The sequence below is a fragment of the Centrocercus urophasianus genome, unplaced genomic scaffold (genome assembly GCF_019232065.1).
Source record: "Centrocercus urophasianus isolate 14NV4802_14NV808 unplaced genomic scaffold, USGS_Curo_1.0 seq_12, whole genome shotgun sequence".
NCBI classification, from domain to species: Eukaryota; Metazoa; Chordata; class Aves; order Galliformes; family Phasianidae; genus Centrocercus; species Centrocercus urophasianus.
In genome coordinates, this window is record NW_024884364.1 from 43,307,387 (window position 1) to 43,330,534 (window position 23,148).

General features: G+C 38.6%; 1 protein-coding gene across 2 annotated transcripts in view; it reads left to right on the plus strand.

The window, feature by feature from the left end:
* Positions 1–23,148, plus strand: part of SH3KBP1 (SH3 domain containing kinase binding protein 1) — a 217,869-nt gene that overhangs the window by 112,274 nt on the left and 82,447 nt on the right. For both annotated transcript variants that reach the window (XM_042809914.1, XM_042809915.1), the window contains one exon: positions 11,995–12,118. In XM_042809914.1, the coding sequence (XP_042665848.1) occupies positions 11,995–12,118 (124 nt within the window). The remainder of the gene's footprint in view (positions 1–11,994; positions 12,119–23,148) is intronic.

Sequence of the window (23,148 nt, forward strand, 5' to 3'; positions counted from 1 at the left end):
ATGCTGATATGAAGCCCTTAAATAGATTGGATTCAAAATCACCGTGAATAGATTTTTCGTCAACTCTGGTTTAGCAGCAATTTAGGATTTATTAATACTTCTACAATAAATCACAAGATTAGATTGTATGATTCTTAGTGGCTCCTAATCAGCACTTAATTATCGGCCAATTTAACACAGTAATCCAATGGAATTCACTACAATCAAATACAATGACTTAGTTAAATATTTGAGAATGGCAAGGTTCACATGAGGCTTATTTTGTAGAGTGTTGGAGAGGACATTTTTCAACTCAGCTACTTCTTTGAGGATTTTCTTCCCCCTACTGACCTACTCACACTTTCCATTTACCAGCTCTCGTGGACAACTGGGATCTGCCCCATAGAGGGCTCTTTTTCATTGGTGTCACTCAAAAGTGAATCTCAAAATGCCTACCCTGAAACGTGTCCCAGCCAGATCAAGGATCACAGGCTGCTGCCAGTCTAAGAGCTCAAGGGGCTCTTTGATTAGTAACATTATTTATAGGACTGCGAGATAATTGATGTTAGTCAGAAAACTTTTCCTTCAGGCTGCAATCCAACTGAGGCAATCCTGGAAATTTCTCCCAGCCATACAGTTCCAGTACTCCCAGATTGTACAGTCTTGGCTCCTCTCTGATCAGGCCGTGATTCAAGCAGCAGGAATTTCAGGTATAACAGGGAGTGCCTGAGTGTCCCAGCTCACTGCACTTACACAAAGGCAAAAACACTGTTGAGGCTTAACTGGAGATGGCAGGTGTTCTGCACCACCACAGGCCACCCCATGAGTAAAGTCAGTCATTCTTTCCATCAGAGTGATGGTGTGGTCACCTCTTGTCCTTGTGCCTATAAATGGACAGTGCTTATTTCTTTATTTTTACATGACCAATTATATAAATTGAAAATGTAGGGGATGTAGAACACTCAAGGAAGTCCTTTCAGCAGCACAGCTTGTTTAGCCATTCTCCAGACCTTGATATGTAAAGCAATAGTTAACAACAAACAAAATATAACCAAAAGCAGTAAAATCACGAGATACAGCATTGTGTTTAGTGCTTCTGTTGTTGTAGAAGACCATCCAAGCCGGACTTCCCACCATCAATAATCTCCATCCTTCTTGATTCTTTGCAGCATCTGACATATCTCTTCATGTGCAGCACGAACAGCTGGGGATGAAAGAGAAAATGTGTTCTTTTTCCGAATTTGCTGTAACTTTAGAAAAACCACCCTGTGCTGCAACAGAAACTGAATGTTGATGCATTAATAATTCCGAATTAGGCAGTGCAGGGACAGTGCAAAATGTACACACTGTACCTCTCTATTTTTACCAGAGTTGGGTTCAGTGTTTTAACAAATGGAACAGGTACTGTGGTTTGAAATATCTAAACCAGAAATATTTTTCTTGACAATTTACAGTTGCAAAGCAAGTAGCCTGTATGTGATTCTCATCTGGGAGCCAGAAATTAATTTTAGCAGCTTAACACACAACACTTGCTCTGTTTACACTAATAATTTTAACTCTGCCATCAGAATCACACATTCAGCTTCACAGCTTCTGGTTGTGTTAACATTTTTGCTCTTGTATTTATGAAAAAGTCTTTTCCAGTAGTACTTAAGGACAAAGTAGAAGTAAATATATATATTTTTATATATATATATATATATATATATCTATATCATGCACACACATATATATAAAAATATAGGGTATTATTGTTTACTGATAAACTTTTGCTTGAACGAGCAGATCTAATGCCTTGTGACACTATGCAGTCTTACTTGAGGTCTTGCAATTCTTCCCTTTGTTTTTGTGACTGTTCTTGTAGCTGTTAAACTTTAAAGATAATGATGACTCAGTTGTGTTCCTATCTTCTATTTCCATTTTTTGGTCTTGCTTCTTTTAAGTTTTGTTAACATCTAGATAGAAACCTAGCATTTTGAAAATATCTCCCTATCTCTATAGAACCACTTGCAGCATCCAGCTGCTTCTCTGCCTCTTTCCTATCATACCAGTCATTCCGGGTTCATTCTTCTTGGAAGCTGGGGTTCAGTTTCATACCATGCCTCTGTAAGTAATCAATGATACTCTTTGCCATCCTGCCAACAATGCCAATTTGTACATACAGATTTTCAGTCAATTCTGGCTTAGCAGGAATTTAGGATTTATTATTTATTATTTTTTTATGATGAATCGGGAGACCAAATTGTATGATCCCCAGTGGCACTTAATCAGCCAATTTAACACAGAAATCCAATGGGATTTCCTACAATCAAATACAGTGACTTACTTGAAGGCTCAAGAGTGGCAGATTTCACGTATGACTTACTAAAGAGTATTGGAAGGATGTTTCTAAATTCAATTTCTAAACTTCAGGGCTTACCCCCACACCAGTGAACTACTCACCCTTCCCTTCTGCCAGCTCTTAGTGGATGATCAGGGTGTGCACCAAAGAGGGCTCTGCTTCGTTGATGTCTGTCAGCAATGAATCTCTAGATGCCAGATAATAGTTCCAGTCCATGTAAGATCAAGGATCACAGCCTGCTGCCATCCTGAGAGCTGAAAGGGCTCTTTGCTTAAGACCATTATTTGTAGGACTGTGAGGCAACTGAGTCAGAAAACTTTCCATTCTGGCTGCAATCCAAGTGAGGCAACCCTGAAACTTCCACTCAACCATACAGTTCCAGTACTCCCAGATGGTACGGTCCTGATGCCTCTCAGGTCAGTCTAATATTCAGGGAACAAGGTCAGGGAGTGCCTGAATGTCCCAGCTCACTGCACTTGCACAAAGGCAAAAATATAGTGGATGCATACTCTGAGATCACAGAATGCCTGGGGGTCTGCACCACAACGCTTATTTAGTCCTAATTCACTTAGCTTTAGAGATGTGAAAGCTTAGTCTGCTCAAGCATCTGATAGCAGGTGAGTTTAAGCTTGCAATGTTTATTTGTAGGATTTTTTTTTTTCTGTTACTCAGCAGCTGATAAGTCAATATTTTCTTGTCAAGGGTATGTAATTAGTTTTGTTCTTCCTGCTTCTGCCATTTTGGAAATCAGTTATAAAAGAATATAAATTCTACTGCAGTCTTCATGACATTGAGTATTTTCTGATGAGAAAGTAAATTGGCACATCTGAATGTGAAGCTTGGTGTTCACTGTTTTCTCTTGAACCCAGCTGCACACACCAGCTCTGCACATTGCTCTCCTGGAACCAGGCACTGTGTCACTAACTAACCTTATTCTGTCTGTGAGCAGGATTGTAATGTAGAGTCTTGAGTCTGTAAGATACTTAAGAGTGTATCTGAAGATAATATAAACCTGATGTTATAATGAGCTTCCTGGTAGCACATGAGCTCTTTTCATTACGCAATTTAAAGTGCGTTTGACCTCACATGGCCACACAAGCATCTTCCTTCAGTTGCCCTACTTAGAAGTTTTAAGTCTACGCCTTTCAAGAGTAAAGTAGTGGAATAAAAACCACTTCATCATATCCAACCTAGAATTATTTCTGAATAATTATTCATATGGTTAAATAATCTGTGTGAGATGCTAGATTTCTCTTATGAAGTGCATCTCTAGTATTCTTAGAAATTTGAACAACCTAGCTGTAAATAACATTTCTTTAAAACCAGATCAGACTGCAAATATTTGTGTTGAAGGCTGTAGAAACATGGGAAGTGAAACTTTCTCTCCGTGTGTGCATGCTTGTAGTTAAGGGCAGGCATGATTTTGGGTTACTGATTACAGACTTGGCAGTCTTAAACAGATAACTGTGCCTTGAGTTGCTGCTATTGAAAAAAAAACATGGACAATTTGCTCATTCTGAAGTTAAAGAAAATACACGTGTGAGGAGCAGCTGAGGCTGTCAGTTTGCTCAGCGCAGAGCAGAGGAGCTGAGGGGAGGCCTGACGGCGGCTGCAGCTCCTCACAGGGAGCGGAGGGGCAGCGCTGAGCTCTGCTCTGTGTGACAGCGACAGGGCCCGAGGGAACGGCGTGGAGCTGCGTCAGGGGAGGGCGGCTGGGGGTTGAAACAGGCTGCCCAGGGCTGTGGGCACAGGCCGGAGTGCTGGAGTTCAAGGAGCGTCTGGACAGCGCTCTCAGACATTGGGTTTGATTTTGGGTGGTGCTGTGCTTTAGGCATCATCTGTCACGTTCATACAACTCAGGACATTGGCTCTTTTAGGTAGAACTAGATCAACAAGTGGAAGAGGGAAAATAAAGGAATTTAGAGAAAAGATTCTAATTACCCCCGAATGTATAATTATATGATCTTTATTTTCCTTTGTGGTTCATAATGAACAGTTGATGTTGAATGCCTTGTTGTTACTTCTTTTTTCATGTAAAAAGTTGCACCAGCCAGTATATTCATTTTATTGTTTACCCTTCTGCTTATAGATATGCTGTATAAAGGATCATTGCATTGGAATGTCATTCACAGTGTTCTTAAATTGTCAGCCAGAGGTTATTTCAAATGATAAATACATTGTGTGATGTGAGAGACATTTAAAAAATAAATAAATAAATAGATAGGTAAGAGCTTCCTGAGTTACAAAAATGTCTGAAGATTTTTTTTTCAAGTGCCCAAATCATGCTGTGGTGTTTCCCTCAGAAAATGGTATCAGTTGAATTAATTGCTTTTAAATGGACACGGTCTTTTCAGATTGCTATGGATTTCGGTTTAGTTGGAAATAATTATATTCCTAACTGAGTTTTGGCAAACTAGAACAAATACTGTTTAGATCAAAATAGTGTGTCTGTGTATCTTTATGCTGTTATTTAGCAAAAGATGTGTTTAAAATGTCACTTACAGTTGACAACCCATTAGAGCTTCCCTCTTGCAAAGAAAATCTGTTTCCTGTTGGGGTGTGTTAATCTGGGTTCATATTTGAAGAGAAGAGTTCTGCTCAGACACTTGTTAAAAAGGAATGAGAAAAATCTTAGCTGTTAATATATGCAGTTTTTGGAGCTGAGATTCCCTAGCAGTGTAAGGTGCTCAGATGTAGCTTTCTCCCTTTTTCCTCTTAAAGGTTACTACTTGAGAAGAGGGTTGGCAGAAGGGAATGCAAGCCATCTTCTCAGCTGGCTCCACCAGTGCCCAAGTTTACCCAGCCCCCAGTGAGGATGGCTTGCACTAATAGTGCTTGGTGGCATTCTAACCATGAGGACGGCTTCCTTTCTTTCAAATTTGTTTCAAGGAGCTATGAAGAACCAGAGGTGTAGTGGCATCTAAGGCTGCTGCATGTCATTCTTCCTGGGGCCAACAGGTTAAATAAGAAACTTTTTTAAAGCGCTTTTATGTCTGTGGTAGTGGTAGATGCTATTGGTATTGTAAGTTCCCAATGTGGTAGAAATGGTTTGGGGCTCTACAATCTCTTCAATCTAGTGGATTGAAGCAAAAGGAAGTGCAACTTTTGAGAATCTAGGCTTACCTTTTGTATACATTTAAAAATTGATTTGGACAATTCTTTTTATTATTTTCTGAGAGAATTTGAACTGCTAAAAAAAACAGTGTGAATTTTGCTTTGGGGTTTATAATGTCACCAGATAAATATCCTTGAAGGCTGTATGTTCACAGTTTCTTCTAATTTATTCTAGTAAATAGAAATTAATTATAATAAGATCAAACATTCATGACAGTAGATAAAAATGTTTCTGGTTAAACTAGAGCTTCCCATTACTACGGAGACTGATACCCATGAGACATTAATGAACAGATTTAAATAAAAAATACATTTGAAACTAATGGCAGAAGCATTGGGGTGGAGTAAAACCACCCCTAACAATCCTTCTCTGCAGGTGGACAGCTCTGGTGTATCACATTCTGCACTGAAGCAAGGAATTGCCTCAGCGGGGCAACCAAATTCCTGTCCGCAGGGAGCTACTGGGCGTCACTGCCTTCTGCATGGCAGTGGCTCTGATGCAGCAGGGACAGGGCCAGGAGCAGTGGCATCATACCCTGCACTTACAGAAGCAGCCCCTCAGGAGCACAGCTCCCAGGACTGCTGCAAGCAGAACGTGGTGCATCAGTAAGCATACTGCATCAGTAAGAGAGTGGCAGTAAGAGTGAATGGTGAATTAGCAGTGTGCACTTGCAGCCCAAAGGCCAACAGTACCCTGGGCTGCATCAGAAGAGGGGTGGCAGCAGGGAGATGGAGGTGATTGTTCCCCTCTACTCTGCTCTTGTAAGGCCTGACCAGGAGTACTGGGGCCCCCAGCAGAAGAAGGATGCAGAGCTGTTGGAGTGGATCCAGAGGAGGGCCACAAGGATCATCAGAGAGCTGGAACACAAATGTGAAGAAAGGGTGGGGGAGCTGGGCTTGTTTAGCTTGGAGAAGATAGGACTCCAAGGAGACCTACTTGTGGCCTTCTGTTACTTGAAAGGAGCTTACAAGCAGGACAGGGACTGAATTTTTGCACAGATAGATAGTGATAGGACAAGGGAGAGTGACTTTAAACTGAAACAGGGTAGATTTACGTTAGATGTTGGGAAGAAATTTCTTACTCAGAGGATGATGAGGAACTTGTATAGGCTTCCCAGAGAGAATGTGGGTGCCCCATCCCTGAAGGCATTCAGGGGAGGTTGAATGGGATCTTGGGCAGCCTGATTTGGTGGTTGGCAATCCTGCCCATGGCAGGGGGTTTGAGACAGATGATCTTCAAGATCCCTTCCATCCTAAGCCAGTCTATGTTTCTATGATTTTCTTTATTGTTTATGTTCACATTTAGTGAGTGATTGATAGCTTTTTATTTGTTGTAATTTTCATACTTGATTAGTTATGACTAATTACAGTTGTGCCAAAATACAACTGTTTACTAATTGTCTCATTAAATGCAAATAGCTGAATTCCAGTTGACTTTCACCCTTAGATTTCTGAAGGATGCTAGACAATTAAGCTGCAGCATTGAAGTAGAGACATTTGGAATGTCATTCAACAGTGCTGAGACTGCTTTCATTTGGAATTTTTCTGTCATTGTACTGCTATGTATGGCAGTACCTCATCGCCTCATCTTGCAGAGAAGGGAGCCTTTTGGCAAAGTGTAATACATGGAGTTAAACTCACAAATAAGTCTTTAACTGAGATGTTCTGTAATACACAGAGCTTATTATTTGACTTTCAATTAACGTTGCTATATATTACATGATAAAATCCTATTAAAAAACTCATTTGAAATTATAAAAAATGCAGACTCAATTTTTACAGATCAGGTGCTCCTTTTGGGGCACGGTTGGTGAGTGTTTTTTTCTTTGAAATGTCATAAAATGGTTTGACCCACTTCCAAGAACAAGGTGAATACTGGGGATTGAGCTGGACTGTCCCTACAGTTAACATATTTTGACAGCTGCAGAGTTGAAAGGGGAACTCTTTAATAGTGACAAGAAACAGTCTGTGCCACAATTTCAGAATACCACAAGAAAGCAGCTGGGAGTGAAAGCTGAAGTTTCAAGTCTCTTGATTGCTTTTCTGAGACATTGTGTGGAAAGGTGGTTTTTTTTTTCTGATCATCTCCCAGCAGGTAGCTCGCAAGGACTTGTATGACTATTTCTTGTTCATGAAGTTTATGTGATGGACAACACTCCTGTGGGTCTGAGGGTGCAAATACCTGTGGTTCTGTATAAGGTCATTCTGTACATTCTGACAGTTTCTCTGTCCCTGAGTTTCCTACCTAGAAAATTATGTTAAACAGTCAATCAAACAGAATAACAGCAAAACAAAACCCATGGAACGTTTTGATGTTGTAAAATAAAGAACTCAGAGACTGAATGAATCCCACCATACAACAATTTGTGCAGTTTTCAGTTCTTCCCTTTTGCACCAGTGTTGTTGAACAGATTCAAGCTGTGCATTAGCAGAACTCCAAGGACTGGGCAGCATCTCATGGATATGACTGTTCCTGAAGCATCTCAGAACAAGGCATCAAGTGGTACTGTAAGAGCTATGTTCAACTGAGGCCTTGTTTACAAAATATCTTTTCCCATTGGCTTTGAATATGTTAAATTTATTTCACTGTGTGGAAATCTTCTATAAATTTCCTTTTAATGTAGCTTCTGTTTTTCAAGCTGAAGATCTTCCTTCAGAATTTAGGAAATAAGGGAGGATTGTTTCTTTGCTTTTTGTGTTCTGCTTCTCTCTAAGCAGAATAGATTTTGTTGATCTTCAGCTTCTGATCCTTCTTATTACCTGCTTCAGGCATTGCTTTTATTCCTGGGACTATGTTTTAATTTTAACAGCACAGAAGGACTCAGTTCATATCCAGGGAAATGTTCTTTCTCCTGAAAGTTTACCTGACTCAAAGCCTTCCACCTTGCTTCCCCTAGGGTGAGCCATGTCATCTATTATTAGTGCTAAATCCTAATGGGCAAAGTTGAAGTGGAAAATCTTGTGGAATAAGTGAATACAGTTCATTGGAAACATCCTTCAAGTCAGCGATTCCGAAGAGCTGAACATTTAAATTGTTTAAAACAAATGTTTAATGGTTTTAATTTTCCAAAGAGCTAAACAATTTAATTGTTTAACAACTGTGGCCTATTAATTACACAGCAAAGTGGAAGCAAATAGTTGTATCAGCCCAAGATATTCCAACAAGCATTCACTGATAGTTGGCCAAAACATTCCAACTCTTTTTTACTACCCTGTCCTGAATAAGTGCCAAGTTCTTGAAAGGAGGAGTGCTTGCAGGCTTGTAAAAACTAAATTCAGGGCACTACAGATCAGGCTGATGTGCCTTCTAACATTTCTTTCTTTAAAGAGAGGTGTTTGACATTGATTATATTGAGCATGAAGAGAAAACCAAAGAGGTAACATTTCCTCTTGGAAATCTTAATGTTAATCCTTAATCTTGGAATCCTGTTTACATACTGAACTGCTTTTGTTTTCTTTGGTTACATGACTTTGAAGAATAAAACTATTCACAGTCTGAAGTAAACTATTATGCTATGTCGTATTATCTTCTCTTTTTGTGCTTTATATATGAAAACAGGTTGATTTCAAGAAGCTAAATGTCCTAGCACATCTGTACCCTTTTGAGTACTTCCAATTGTGTGTCTGAGTGTCTCATCCATATAATTCTCTGTAGTATTTTCCTCTGTCCTTTTCCACAGTAACTATTTTGAGCATTTCATTATCATTTGTTACTTATATTAGTTTTATTACTTCAAAGTAAAAGTAACTATAACAAGCACAATTTGATTAAGCACTCAGTTTCTAATAAAGGAAATCAGTAAAATTTGAAAGACTTTCAACTGTATTTTTATTTTACAGCTTCCAAAAAAATGCATTTACATGAAACAATGTCTACTAAATGAGACTCAATTAAAAACATGATACAAGTATACTTCCTTCATTTAAAGTTTAAAAAAAATAAAATCCAAATGATACTGACAGAACATTTGTGTTGCATAATTATTATGTGGACTATATTTCCCTTCTAATCCCAGAAGTGAGGCTTCTTAATGGAAAGTGTTTCTTGAGAAGTGCACAACCCTCTGTTTATGTTGTAGTTCATGTCTCATTCCATCCCATTCAGTCATTGGAAAGCATGTAGCTGTCTGCTACTGGATCTGTCCTGCCTCGCATTTGCCATTGACTGTGTTGCAGGCACGTGTGTGTATTATCTCCCTAAATACACGAAACAGACTAAGGAAGCGTTTTCAGACAGTTTCCATGTGTTGCTGCTTTTAAAATGTGATGTTGTAGCCACTTACGTTGGGCAGGTTGGAATGATTGGTTTTCTAACTTTGAAACAAAATCTTTGTATTCAAGCTGAGCTTATATTTGATGTGTATGCTATGAATTCTAGACCTTCTTTTCCAGTTTAGTGACTCTAGTCACTTTAGTACTCAAATCTTCCTGTTTTGTTCAGCACGTGAATGAGCATAAATTAGGACCCAGATACGTAAATCCCGAGAGCACTTTGTTATAATAGTTCAGTAATAAATTTCATTGAGTGTTTGTACCTCCAGATGGATTACCGCCATGAATAATGGATTTTCATTTGTAAGATTTTATTGGCTGGGAATTATAGTGACATTTCAAACCGTATGGCAATGGATTGCCCCAATTTGGGATGAGTAAATCCTGAGGGTATTCCAGGGGTTTTTTTATTACATGGATTAATCTCTAGCTGGCATGTTTTGAGACTGATAAAAGATTCTGTCATTTAGCTATAGCATTTAATAATGCTTGCAGCTTTTGGTGCTTTTAATGAAAATTTCCTATTAAATCTTCTGGAGATGCAGTTTGGTCTGGGCCTATGATATCTTGTTAATGTCATTTGGAAAGAAGCTGGTTCTGGCTAATTCAGAATTGTTTTGAATTTGTAAAATTATTAAATACAATATGGTATTTTCAGATTATTCATTCCTGTATCAATTGGAAAGCTTAGCAACTACTGAATGCTCTGTTTGCATCCAATTTAGATATCTTTTGATTTTTGTGTATGTGTATTTCTATACATATACATATGGCTGCACACATCAATACACTGCATCAAGAGTGCTAATGTTAATTTGCAGGAAAACTGAAGTGATACCCTAGAAGAAGTAAGCAGGAGAAAATTACTTGAGGTAAAGATGGAACTGAGTGGTATAGATCACCTTATGTTAAGCAATTGCAACAGCTTGCAAAGCAGGGGTCTCGGGAGCTGTGTAATTCCACAGTGCTTGATCTAATGGTCAATCAGCTAATGCAGTTTCTGTTTAATGTTTAGTTCAAATCAATGGAGCCATCTGGGAGCAGCGCATCAGAGAAAGTTTATAGCTCAAAGAGTCTCTGCCATGTTTATTTTATAAAGATAAATAAATATATTGATACTTAAAGACATAATTTGTAGAGACGGCCAAGTGTTGCGGATCATACAGTTTCAGTTTTGTTTGTGTTTTGTGTTTCTTTACTTTGGAGGGGAAAAAAGAAAGCATTTGTGCTTACAGACTTTGAGACCATCATGTAAAAAAACCTTCACCCCATTCAAGTCATGGGTGATTTATATGTACTGTACTCTCTGAAGTATCAGCAAGATAATAGCTATTATTCCCAAAGTGGTGCTTGACTTCACTAATATTACTGATGCATCAGAAATAAAAAGGGAAAATTTGTCATGGGCAGGTAAATGAGATTAAATGGAATAGCTGTGCTAGGCTGAACTGCTTTCAAATTAAAACAAATTATCAACACAGAAGGACAAGAAGTGTGCTAAAAATGATGAAGCAGGAGAAAAAACACAGAGCATATTCCTGAAGTAATAACTGTTTCCTTTACAGTAGGATTGTACGTGTAGCTGAGTAGAAAAAAAGTGCAACCATTCCTCTGTAGTTTGAGGAAATTTTTCCTTGCGTTATATAATGACGTGCATTATTCATTTTCTAAGAACTTGATATTTTGCTAATTAGTGAAACAGAGTATCTTTTTTCAATAAAAATAAATTTCTGTTTAAGATGTGGGGTTGGTTTGTTTTTCTGACAGTACGTGTGAGCACACTCACCTTAAAATGCAACTTTCCATTTTGATAATTCTTCTTTGAAAGGGGACAGGAAAGAGATGGGTCACACATGGAGCCTGATGTTTCACAGACTGATGCTGTCCTCCCTTGTCATTTCTGTGATGAATGAGCAGTGTCTGACTGATGAAAAATATGTATCTGTCAAGGATGCGTTTAGGCTGATTCATCTAATAAGTCATTCCTTGCTGTCCCGTTATAACCTACAGGCATCTGATTTCTAAGGGCTGTCATTTCATTATACGACACTGCCTGAATGGGTTACACAGGAAGGAGTTTGTCAATTTTAAATACTTTCTCTTGGTGTTCAACTGGGAAGTATTTCTTCTTTCTGATCATAGTATCATTAATTATTTCAGTATCTCCTTGTATGTCTTTCTAGAGTTAAATGTACATTCATGCTGTTTATTCTCTGTAGATTTCTGATATTTATGTATTAATGGTGTGACAACATTCTTAATTTTAAAAAAATTTGTTTCTGGTGCAGGTAGAAGAGGGCTGGTGGGAAGGTATCCTTAATGGAAAGACGGGCATGTTTCCTTCCAACTTCATAAAGGAACTGTCTGATTCTGATGATGCTGGAATAGCACAGGAAGAGCAAGTAAAGCCAAGTAAGAAAATGAAATAATTCTTCATGTTCTGTATGTACATCTGTGTGCTTTCCCAACATATTGAGAGGGTAGTTGCATTCTTATCTCTTTCTTGGAAGTATTTTTGAATGCTTTATTCTTCATTTACATTGTGAAAGTGTCAAGTGATGATGCTAAGTGAGTACTGGCCATGCTACTTGGTTTGTAATGCTGGCGATGCTACTTGAGTTCTGTTGAGACTTGCCCAGCTGCAACAGATTGAGGACACGGAGGGCAATGATGATTATCAGCTTTGTCTTTCCAAATGAATGAAGATTTTTTTCTTGTCTCTAGATGTGGAAATTGAGCAAAGTAATCAAACATTTTCAAAGTGGCTACGCTTATTTAAACGAGGGATTAAAGTGCCATTCCTTCTTCAATGACTCCGGTAGACTTAAGGATTCATAATTATTGGTGTGGGACATGCGGCACTTTTTCCCTCCAGGTGCTGAGCATGTTACTATCACCTCCGCCACCCAGTGCCCCAGCAGCCAAAGGGAAAAAGGCCAGAAATGGGACATGGACTTTGTTCTCTCACTTACAGTGGGCCAGTACTGCTGCAGGTGAAAAGCATGTTTGGTAATTAAGCTTGGGACAGTATAAGCATGGTAGTGGGTTGCCCTTTTTATAGCTTTCCTTGAAGAATAACCTGAACCAAAAGTATGCATTTCTATGAAATGGATATTTGTTGGTCTTCGTGTTTTTTTCTGTTTTTCAAACAGTCTGTTACATCCTGATTTAGTGATTGATTTGGAATCCTTAGTGAAAAGAAAAAAAGTCAATTGTATTGATGTATTTCAGGATAATTCCACATCTACCTACCAAATTCTTCCTTTACGGTCAATTACTATTTTCAGCAGTGCAGATATTCATTGCTGTGTAGTATTCTCCTGAGATCTTTGCAACAGACAAAATTGAAAGGGCTCCCAAGATCTCTGAAAGCTTATTTCAGCTCAGGTTTACCAAAGCCTCTGTAGCTCATGTTGCCAGTGAGAGGCAGAAAGTTACAATGTTTCTTTTTTATTACCTTTTTTATTCTTTCATTTTTCCATTTAAGGCAATTTTATCATCTTTATTCTGTCACACAAAGATAGGATTCTAAGAAAACCAGTGTATGCAATGATGAAAATATTTCCTATTGATTTTGCAATAGAGTTGTTATTCACATATAGTGGCACAGGTGACCTAGTTACGTGGTCAGAGGTGCTAATGGTGTTTACAGGTAATGTTTCTTTATCCAAATGAAAACATGTGTAAAAACGTTAACAACTGTAGTGTGTTGGAAAAGAAAGATGGGCATTAAATGAATCTGCTCACTTTGGCAAGATGGCAAGCTGCTGCCTGTAATTCGTATATGCTGTCATGAATTTGTGTCATTATAAAAACAGCAAGTGTTGGAAGAATTAATTGTACAGATGTAGTGTTAGCTCTGCATTCTGTAGTGCTTGGTAGCCTGTGAATGAAAAAGGTAAGTGATACTGTTAGGGATGGAATGCCTTGATTCTATCTGTATGAAGAAATAAATATTTCTTCCCCAGGTAGTTTGATAATTGTCTATACTGAGCATCCTAAAAGTGTCTTTTAATAAAAGCACACATTGGAGAGCATAACAGCAGACACAAAACATTAGATTGTTCCATCAACCTCCCAGCCAGCATATACTCAATTCATACTGTCAGTTTTGTGTGCTAGTGGTGGTGACTGCCAGCTATCACTTGTAGGACTTGTACTGAGAAGATACCAGCAACAAAGATATTGGTTTTGTCTCTTTAACTAAATTGAAGAGTTACCTGAAAGATAATTTTTCTTTCTCTTTCATATCCGTTTTCTAATGTCATAAACCAGAAGAATTCTGTAAGCCCTCAAAGAGACAAAAAGGGATTCAAGGAATGTTGGTGTTCTCGTGGGGGCTTTGCTGCTTTTTTATTTTCATTTATTTTTCTTAAAGTAACACTGCCAACTTAGGAACTGTATTTCCCTAGGAGAAGTAGGGAATTGTGCACCAGCTCAGTACTTTCTATATGCTTTATATAATTTTTATAGGTGTTATACTCATTACACATGGTGCTTTATGAGGCTATATTCAGGTACCCTCTCTGTATTTGGAAATCTTCATAATGAGATTACAAAACTCTACAAGGTTATACATACGACTAGGAGTGATGATCTCATTTCAAGTATCTGTGTTGATTTCTAAAAACACAGCAAGATAAAAAGCAGCTAAACTCTGGAAGATTTGGACATAAGGCAAACATAACTTTCCAGGTAATATCAGCTCCCCCCTCCTAAATTAAAAACATGACAGCACGTCAAATCTGCAAGAACTTTTTTTTTTTCTTTTTTTTTTCAGAAGACATAGTTTCAATCTGTATCCATCATAGGATTTTATGAGGCAGAAATCTTGAATATGAATTCTGGATTGTTAAGGTTTTTTTCTAGATGAACACTTGGATCCAAGAGGCTTTACCTGTGCATTGAAACAGAACCTTGGGTGGTCACTGAGGTTCTACACAGCTCCTAGAGGGTCCTGGCTGGTTTTGATTCCAGCTCTGCAATCTTGAGCAGAGGCCTTAAACTCTTCAGCATAATTAACAAAATGGACTGCAAGGCTTGGCAGAGTAGCATGGGATCTTTGGAGAAAGGATGCTGTGCAAACACAAGAATATTGCTAACTTGGTAGTTTATGTGTTAGTTCAACTTGATGTTTTAATTTCATTTTACTGACCCTCTCTGGAAAGAATCTTTTTGAAGGCACAAATGTAATTGTTCATTATTTCAACAGAAGTAAGAGAGTGAAGTTGTATAGCTTGGCTTTTTAGGAACAAAGATAATAAATGTACACATTTTTCTTTTCTTCTACTGTGTCCTACAGAGATCTAATGGGGAAAAAGATGCTGTCTGTTTTTGTGTCCGTTTACATTTTACAGCAGATCAAATGCCCAGAATGAATTATCTTGGTTTCTTGGTTTCTTTCCACTTCTACCAATAACCTCAGAAAATGCTTTAGAACAAAAATCTGTGGTTGTTTTTGTTTTTTTAAATGCCTGGGCTAGTTTTGGAAGTGCCTGAGAAAACATACAATGGGTTTTATTAGCCCCTTAACTGAAGGGGCCGGGAACTATGCTTTATAGTAGGTAGTAGCAGATAGTAGGTAGTAGGTATAGATAGTAGATTGCAGATAGTAGGATAGTAGGTGCTTAGCAGATTCAAAAGTGAGACTGTTACAAGATCAAAAGATAAATGAGGCCTGTTATGTCTCAGTGCCTCGCCTGTTCTTCTGTTCAGAAGTTGCCAGGCCCTATCAACTCTGCTTAGATCCTGTCAGTGATGGCCACTGAGAAGTCATGATTGCAAGAGCTAGAATCAGTGACAGCAGCTGATGCTTCAGTCAGGCAACCTACTGTATTTTCAATTAAAATTTTCTGGTGTATGTTCCTTTCTGTCTGATTCTTCACTGTCACGAAGCTTAATATATCTTTCTCTTAGGATTTTCTTAATTGTAGCTTGAATATTTTAATAGCTTTCTTTTAATGGTATCTTGTGTATGCAAGGTGAAAAGATGAATTTGTGGCGTTTTGGCTTCCTTATTTTGTAAAAATAACACAAGGAAGATATTTTGCTGTTAATTGAACTACAAACACAAAGCAAAGAAACTGCTTTTTACAATGTGTAAATAAGTTTAGCTTTTGCTTTCTGAAAAATCCAACAGAATGATGTGCAAGAAAAAAGTCTACATTTTTTGCTTCCAAAATGGGTAGATGCTATATTGAGAAAATTCATGTGCACTATTTTGCTATAAAATTCTACTGAAAACACTCATTTTTATGATGGTTCACCTAGATATATTGTCAGCAAGCTGACATTGATACATTCTTGGGCTTGCCTGGGTACCTTGGGTTAACATAAAAAAAAAAAGCAACTCGGGTGCTTTTACCTTTTGCCTTCACTTGAATTTGTGCTGATTGTCAAAACATGAGTTGTCTTGTTATCAAAAAAAAAAAAAAAGAAGAAATTCATGCTTTTGATAGTGAGAACTTTATCTTAAATATCTGAATAGGAGGTGGAATTTGGTTTCGTGTATTTATGTATATGAGCATATATATTTGTTAATGTGTGACAATACAGCCAGCTAAGCCACTGGCTAAAAAACTGTTTTATTCAGGTTTCGGTGCTCAGTTTGGCTAAGCATTGTTTAAGACCAGGCCCTGAGTCAAAAACAATTGTAACAAGTCCTCATGGAAAAATGCAGTATTTCTGGTGCTCACAGGATCCTGGTATATTAAAGAAATTTGAGTGTTTCAGTGCCCTCTTTGGATTTCAGCTGTGCTTGTTCAGTGCATCTGCATCAGGACTGTTGAGCCACTGTGAGTACATCATTGCAGTACTAACTTCTTTCAGGCTTCCCCTGTGCTCCGTGGAGAGGCTGAATAAGGCAAATCGTTTCATTTGCAAGTTTTGCAACATGATGGACAACAGATAAAACCTAAGAAAAAATGCGTTCTGTTGGACATTATGAAGAGCAACCTCAGCAAAATCATGAGATTATCTGATAGACATGCAGTAAGAATAATATAACTTCATGTACAATCGGATACTTTTGTTAATATTCTCATTGTTTTGCTATAATGAGGCTTTAAAAATGTTAGAGACTGAAAATACAGATTAAAACCTCTTCCTCTCCCTTCTTTTTACCATTATTCGATCTTTTCACCCCCACCCTGCCCCTCCTCCTTTTTTTTCCTCTTTCCTTCTCTTGCTTGCTGTCAGGAAAATCTGCCTTTGAAGGGACAATTCTGTACAGAGTGGCACCGGCAAAGATTGACAGCTACAGACGCTATAACAGTGAGTGTGTTTCAAAATCAACAAGCAATAGCTTTAGTCCTGAGTACCTGTTTGGTTTCCCTACACTGCTACTCATTTATGGCTACTTTAATTGTGTATATTTGTCTGTAAGCTAAAGTCAGTTTGCTGCTAATGAGCTGCCTAGCCTTAATGCAATGGGAATGCACTCAGTTCTTCTGTGCATGTGTATGTTTTATGTCCGTATAATGTACGTGTGTAGCTCACAACAGATTGTGAATTACATGGGATATTTGCGTTTGCTATGGATTGGAATAAAGACTATTTAGTCTTATCATTTTTGCCACCTGAAATATGAAATGGCAATTCGTGGTAATGGAATCGGTAATAATCACAAGTCTTTGAATTAAAACTCCATCTGCTCTACAAATAAAGTTCTCATTACGATTGCTAAATTCATTCAATATGCTATGCCTTTTTTAAGAACAACGTGTTTTTTGTTTTGTTTTAATTTACTGCATGCTCCTCTTTTGGCATTCTGTCTTTGACAGCTATTACTCACAGCATTTTGGTTGATAGATTTGTTCTGCCAAGGAAGTAGGTAAAAGATGCAAAGATACTTTCATCTCATGTTCAGGTTTTTGCCTTCTGCATTTTGGAAGCATGAAACATATGCTGCTTTTCATATGCTTTTACTACTCTTGTTAATATAGAAGAGAGGATGGTGATAATCAGATGCAAGACTGAGGAAGTGAGGAAGATGGAAATCTGTCCTTCCACCTGCTTCCTCATCCAGAAATGTAGCAGAAGGAGATCCTACTGAGTCACATTCAGTGTGACTGAGTACAAAGCATTCGGTCCTGCCCTCCGGTGCACAGGATGTTGTGCTAACTTTGACTTATAATTTCATCACAGACAGCTTTCTGTTCAGGTTGTCTAAGCTGTATTGCCCTTCCTCTTTTTTTTTTGAGCGGGAGCATTTGCTCTCCTCCCTCTGTGGAATTCTGTTTTATGCATATTCACGGCAAAGGGTAAAACAGTTGAAGTGGTAGTCCTCAGTGCTGATAAGTTTCACTGTATGTTGTTGTTTGAAGAAGAACAGGAGTTCCGTATTCTCTCTATCTACCAGAATTCCCCTATTTTCTGCAGCCCTTCTCAGTCTTCAAACCAAGCTCTTCTTCTGGGTGAAGCAGACTCTGACTGGTGGCCCTCACATTTTTTTTTTTTTGCTGCATCTCATCTTACAGTCTTCTTAACTTCCTTACTCAACAAGCATGCTTCTTGTAGGATTTTAGACCGTCGTGTTCTCAGATCCCCTCTGTTTTTGAGAAGATATTTACCTGCCTGATAAAGATAAGAAGGAACTACAGAGTGAATCTCCAGTGTGTTGACTTCTAATTTCAAAATCTAGCTTCAGATCAAATGCTAGCTCTGACTTTGGAGCCCTGATTTCACAACATTAATCTTTCTGGGCAGCATTGCCCTAACATTGCCTTCCAGAGCTTTCTAGAAACCTACTGTCTGTGCCCTACCCTTCTTCATTTGCAGTCCACTGGCCTTCCCTCTTTTCTCCAGTTATGTAGGGTTAGCCTAAGCAAAATCAGGAAGATTTCAGTCACTTTTCCTGTTGCGCTAGAAATGCACTGCATTTTGTTCTTGATAACAATACTGCCCATGATCTATGCCATGTTACACAAAATAAATTTTATCAAAAGTTTTGAAGCTTGCATGGCTGGAAAGGAATCTACAGGTGTTCTTGTTAACTAGCTGCAAGACAGCTTAACCGGTAGGTTGCGTTATGTTGCCCTGGACAAACCCTTTTATTAGCTTTGTTTTCCAAGCTGACCAAAGATGTCTAGTTTAATACTACTTCCCTTGGTGCTTGATGGCAAGTTTTTCATGCTACTGAGGTATCTTGCTTTCTCAGTAAAAGTGCATCTTAGAAGGGCAGAAGTCCAGCTACGTTTGTGCTCCGTTTGTTGCTTTCTGGGTTAGAACTGGGACTGAAATGGCTAGTAAGGAAAATCAGATCATTTGGGACAGTTTTAAACAAAGCAAGTGTTGGCATCTCTACTTACACAGATTTTATCTCCTAAACTAACATCCAAAAAGGATGTTTCATTATTCTTCCTGTTGCATCTATTGGCAGCTCTCTTCCTGCATATTCATTTTCAGCTGAGGGAGCGGCCAGCTATTTCTGTTTTGTATCTTATCTGTGGGCCTTATTTTTAGGCAAATGCCCACATACTTATTATGTCTGCAGTGGAGACATCTCATAGAGTTGTTTTCATTTAGGAATGTCATTTTAAGCAATCATTTTAAAACAACCCACAGGTTTCTGATTGCTCCATAAGTTAAGCTTAAGTCAGAACACAGCTTTGGATGACTTATGCCCAAGGGGTGCTTTGATTCGCTGTATTGCATTGCATGAAGCGTTGCTCACCTTCTGAATCAAGCTTAGAGCTTTCACTTTACACACATATGCCAGGTGCTAAAATAATTTATTTTGAAAGCCATTTTGCAAGAAATTTTGTTACTTAACCAAGGCCTGGAATAGCTAAATGCTGTTGAATTAGTTTGTAGCCGCTTCTGGAGATATTTTCTCTGAAATATGCAAGAATGTCTCCTGCATAAGCAGCTGGCGTTGCCTTCACGAGCTGACATGGCTTTTTTCATCATTAGGATGCCAAGCCCCACTCAGCAGTAGCTCTAAACTCCTTTGGCATTCTGCTCATTAACCTGCTGTCAGAAATTTTTTGCTGCTGCTTACGCTGGATGAACACACAACAACGAATTCCTTGTAGTTTTATTGATCGCGGCCCCTCTTCTCTCATCCAAGAGCTTTCCGCCGCTCCACAAAAAAAAAAAGCTTCTTAGATTTCTAAGGGATTTTATTTTTACTGGTTTAATTTTTCTTTCTTCCTTCACTTTCTTTTCCTTTGAAAATGCGACAGCTGAGGAACAAGGCAGATTCAATGCCTGGTTTGACAAACATTTGCCTCTCTTTCCATACACATGGACCCACAATGCTGTCAGTAATAGATATTAGATATAACGGAAGAAGATGAGACAGGATCGTTGAAACAGAAGTATTCGTGAGTAAATCTTAATTGTGTTTTCTATTGCTCGACTACTTTTGTTTTTTTCTTACCTCTTGAGGAACGGTGGCTGGCCAGAGTTCAGAGAAATCAATGTGGTTGATATACCTAAGATGTTATTAACTAACTGCATTTAAAAGTGGCTGATTGTGAGCAATGTTAAACAAGGAACCAGAATGTGCATTTTAGGAGCTCTGAAGAGAATACAGTTAAAATTTTTAATTCAATTTCTAACTTGATGAACTTATCTTAAATGCACAGCTGCTACAATGGAAAATAACATCTGGGGAAGAACAATATTAAAAAATCGGTGAGGAAAAAAATTTTGATTAAGAAATTTCTTCTGTTTTCTGAAGAAAGATGTATGGATTCCAAGGGACTGGGGTTGGTGGGTAGAACAATTATGTTGACTGGGGTGAAAATAAATCATTTTAAAGATTCAGATTCCCATCAACAAGTGATTTTCCACAAGTCTCACAAATGACCACTTTTTGGTGAGTGTCAGGCAAAGAATTATTTTGGTGGGTGTTTGCTTATCTGTTCTTTTACATGCAATAACTTGTTCCTGTACTTGGTGAGACCAAGCGTGATGGGAAAAAAAGTGTTCCAAAATGAAGAATGCGATAGTACAGCTGTAAAACTTATGAATGAATGATTGTTTCTGTTTGCTTTTATGGTCCTTGGGGAAATGGCTGGGGATGAGATGAAGCCACCAATTTCTGTATTGATGGCTTGTGTTTGTGCTGCAGTAGATGCTTGCACTGCATTGCCCATAATGCATGCTGCTACATGGTGCAGGACACTGCTCCCCTTGTCCCTGCATGATTAATTGTGAAAGCATAAAAAATTTGGGGCTGTTTGTTACGTGGCAAGAACTGTTGTGGTAAGAAAAATGAATGTGTTGAAAGGAGATGACAGAATGTTTGGGTTACTAGGTTGCATTTCTTGAAAGAGTGTAACTGAGAACAAATAATTACTAATATTGAGGTGGTCTGCACCAGCCATTTGTACGTGTACAAGGGCTGCTATGAAGGTAATGTCTTCTATTTTATCATGTTGCCCCATGATGTCAGAGTGAATGGTGGTGGTACAGCAGTAGAGGTTGAATCTTCCCACCAATGTCCCATCACCTTTTGTGGAATCATAGAATCATAGAATCCTTTGATTGGATTAAAAGAAGAGACCTTTACATGCCGTCTAGTCTGCAGTGAACATCCACAGCTAGATCAGGTTGCCCAGGGCCTGATGCAGCCTAGCCTTGAAAGTCTCCAGGAATAGGACATCAATCACATCTCTGGGCAACCTGTTCCAGTGCCTCACCACCATCACTGTAAATGACTTTTTCCGTTTATCTAACCTAACTCTACCCTCTTCAAGCTTGAAACCATTTCCCCTTGTAATATCACCACAGATCCTGCTAAAGAGTCCTTCCCTTTCTTTCCTGTAGCTCCTCTTTACATACTGAAAGGCTGCTATCAGGTCACTTGTGAGCCTTCACTTCTCCAGGCTGAACAGCCCCAGCTCTCTCAGCCTGTCCTTGTAGGAGAGAGTTCCATCCCTTGGATTTTTTTTGTGGCCTTCCCCAGGATGAGATCCAACAGGTCTATGTCTATGTTTTGTTGCTTTGTGGCAGTAGACACAATGGTGTCTGATATGGAAGTGTGGATGAAGCAAAACTGTAGAACTGAGTTTCTCCATGCAGAAAAAAATTGTACATTTTTGTTGATTTGAAAGTTGACATTCATCAATGCATGCTGAACATTTATAGAGACCAGCAGTGGATGTGAACACAATGAGGGGTGGGTGGTACATTTATTTCATCAGTGGTGACAGCATCAGTGGGTCATCTTTACTGTTGCAGATTGTGTGCAGCATGCAGTCTCTTCTTCATTGCTGATGAAAATACATGGCTAACAGAGATGACTGTGTTGAAAAGTAGTGTTTTGGAGCTGAGAATTTGCTCTATCAAATATTGTTATTGTGCTGTTTGTTGTTGTTTCCATGGGAATAAATAGGAGGCATTACTTTTGGTGTGACCTATGTTAAAATCACACTTGGTTATGAAGCAAAAATTTTTATTTAGCAATATGGAATTTATTAACCTGTAATTACGGAGGAGTATCACAGCTTTATTCTGTGGTCGTTTTTGAAATCACATTTCCTTTTCTGTTTTTGCTTTTCTTAACTGACACTACATAATGTTGTTAGAGACAGTTTCAACAAAATACAGGACTTTTATGGACAGCAAGCTGAAGAGGAACGCCTGATAGGCTGTATTTGTGTGGTCTCCCTTTGCTTCTGTGTGAAGAAAGGGAAGAAAGATGCTTCCTGTCTCATTTGCTGTGGTTGCCATGTATAGCTTCATCTTCTTGATCATTCAGATTGGTCACTCAGTAGCTCCACACCGCCATTCTCTAAATAGAAGGAAAGAACACATTTCCCCTTGCCTTCCTTCCCTTCCATAAAAGGCAGAAAACCCAATAAGTTTCATTTACACACTTCTTTACTGTATTAAACACAGTTGACAGTGTTTCGTTCTGACTGCCAGACCAAATCAGGAGATTCTTTGCATAGTCTCAGGTGTGTGTCTGTGAACAGCTGACCTTTACGCAGCTTAACAGAGCTGGTCTAAGAAGAGCTCAGAGAGCCAAAGCATCATTGGCTCACACTTGGCACAGTCTTCTTTTCCCCAGTGCCATAGGATGTCTGTAGACAGAACAGTCCAGAAAACAGAACAAAAATTAAACTCATAAATAATACCTTAAAATAGAAAGCTCTGTAAAACTCACAATGTATTGCATTTTTTCCTGCCTTTTTAAGTCATTTTAAAACAATCCTTTTCCTGCTTTGAATGGAGTTAATTTTATCGCAGCTGTTTATTTTGGTTTTAACAGCTTTAGTTTACACAGCCCTTTATCATCCCCAAATCTCTTTCTGATTTAGAATCTTGGTTTGATGCCAGCGCAGCTCTGTGGACGTTGGTGAATTAAGCCTGATGTTGTGGTCGCTTTTTAATCCCTGTTTGAGCTACTCTGTTTTGGTACATTTCAGAATGTTGCTCTCGAAGGGCCTGTAACTGGCGTAGCAGCAGTGTGGTATGTTTGAAATGTCTTG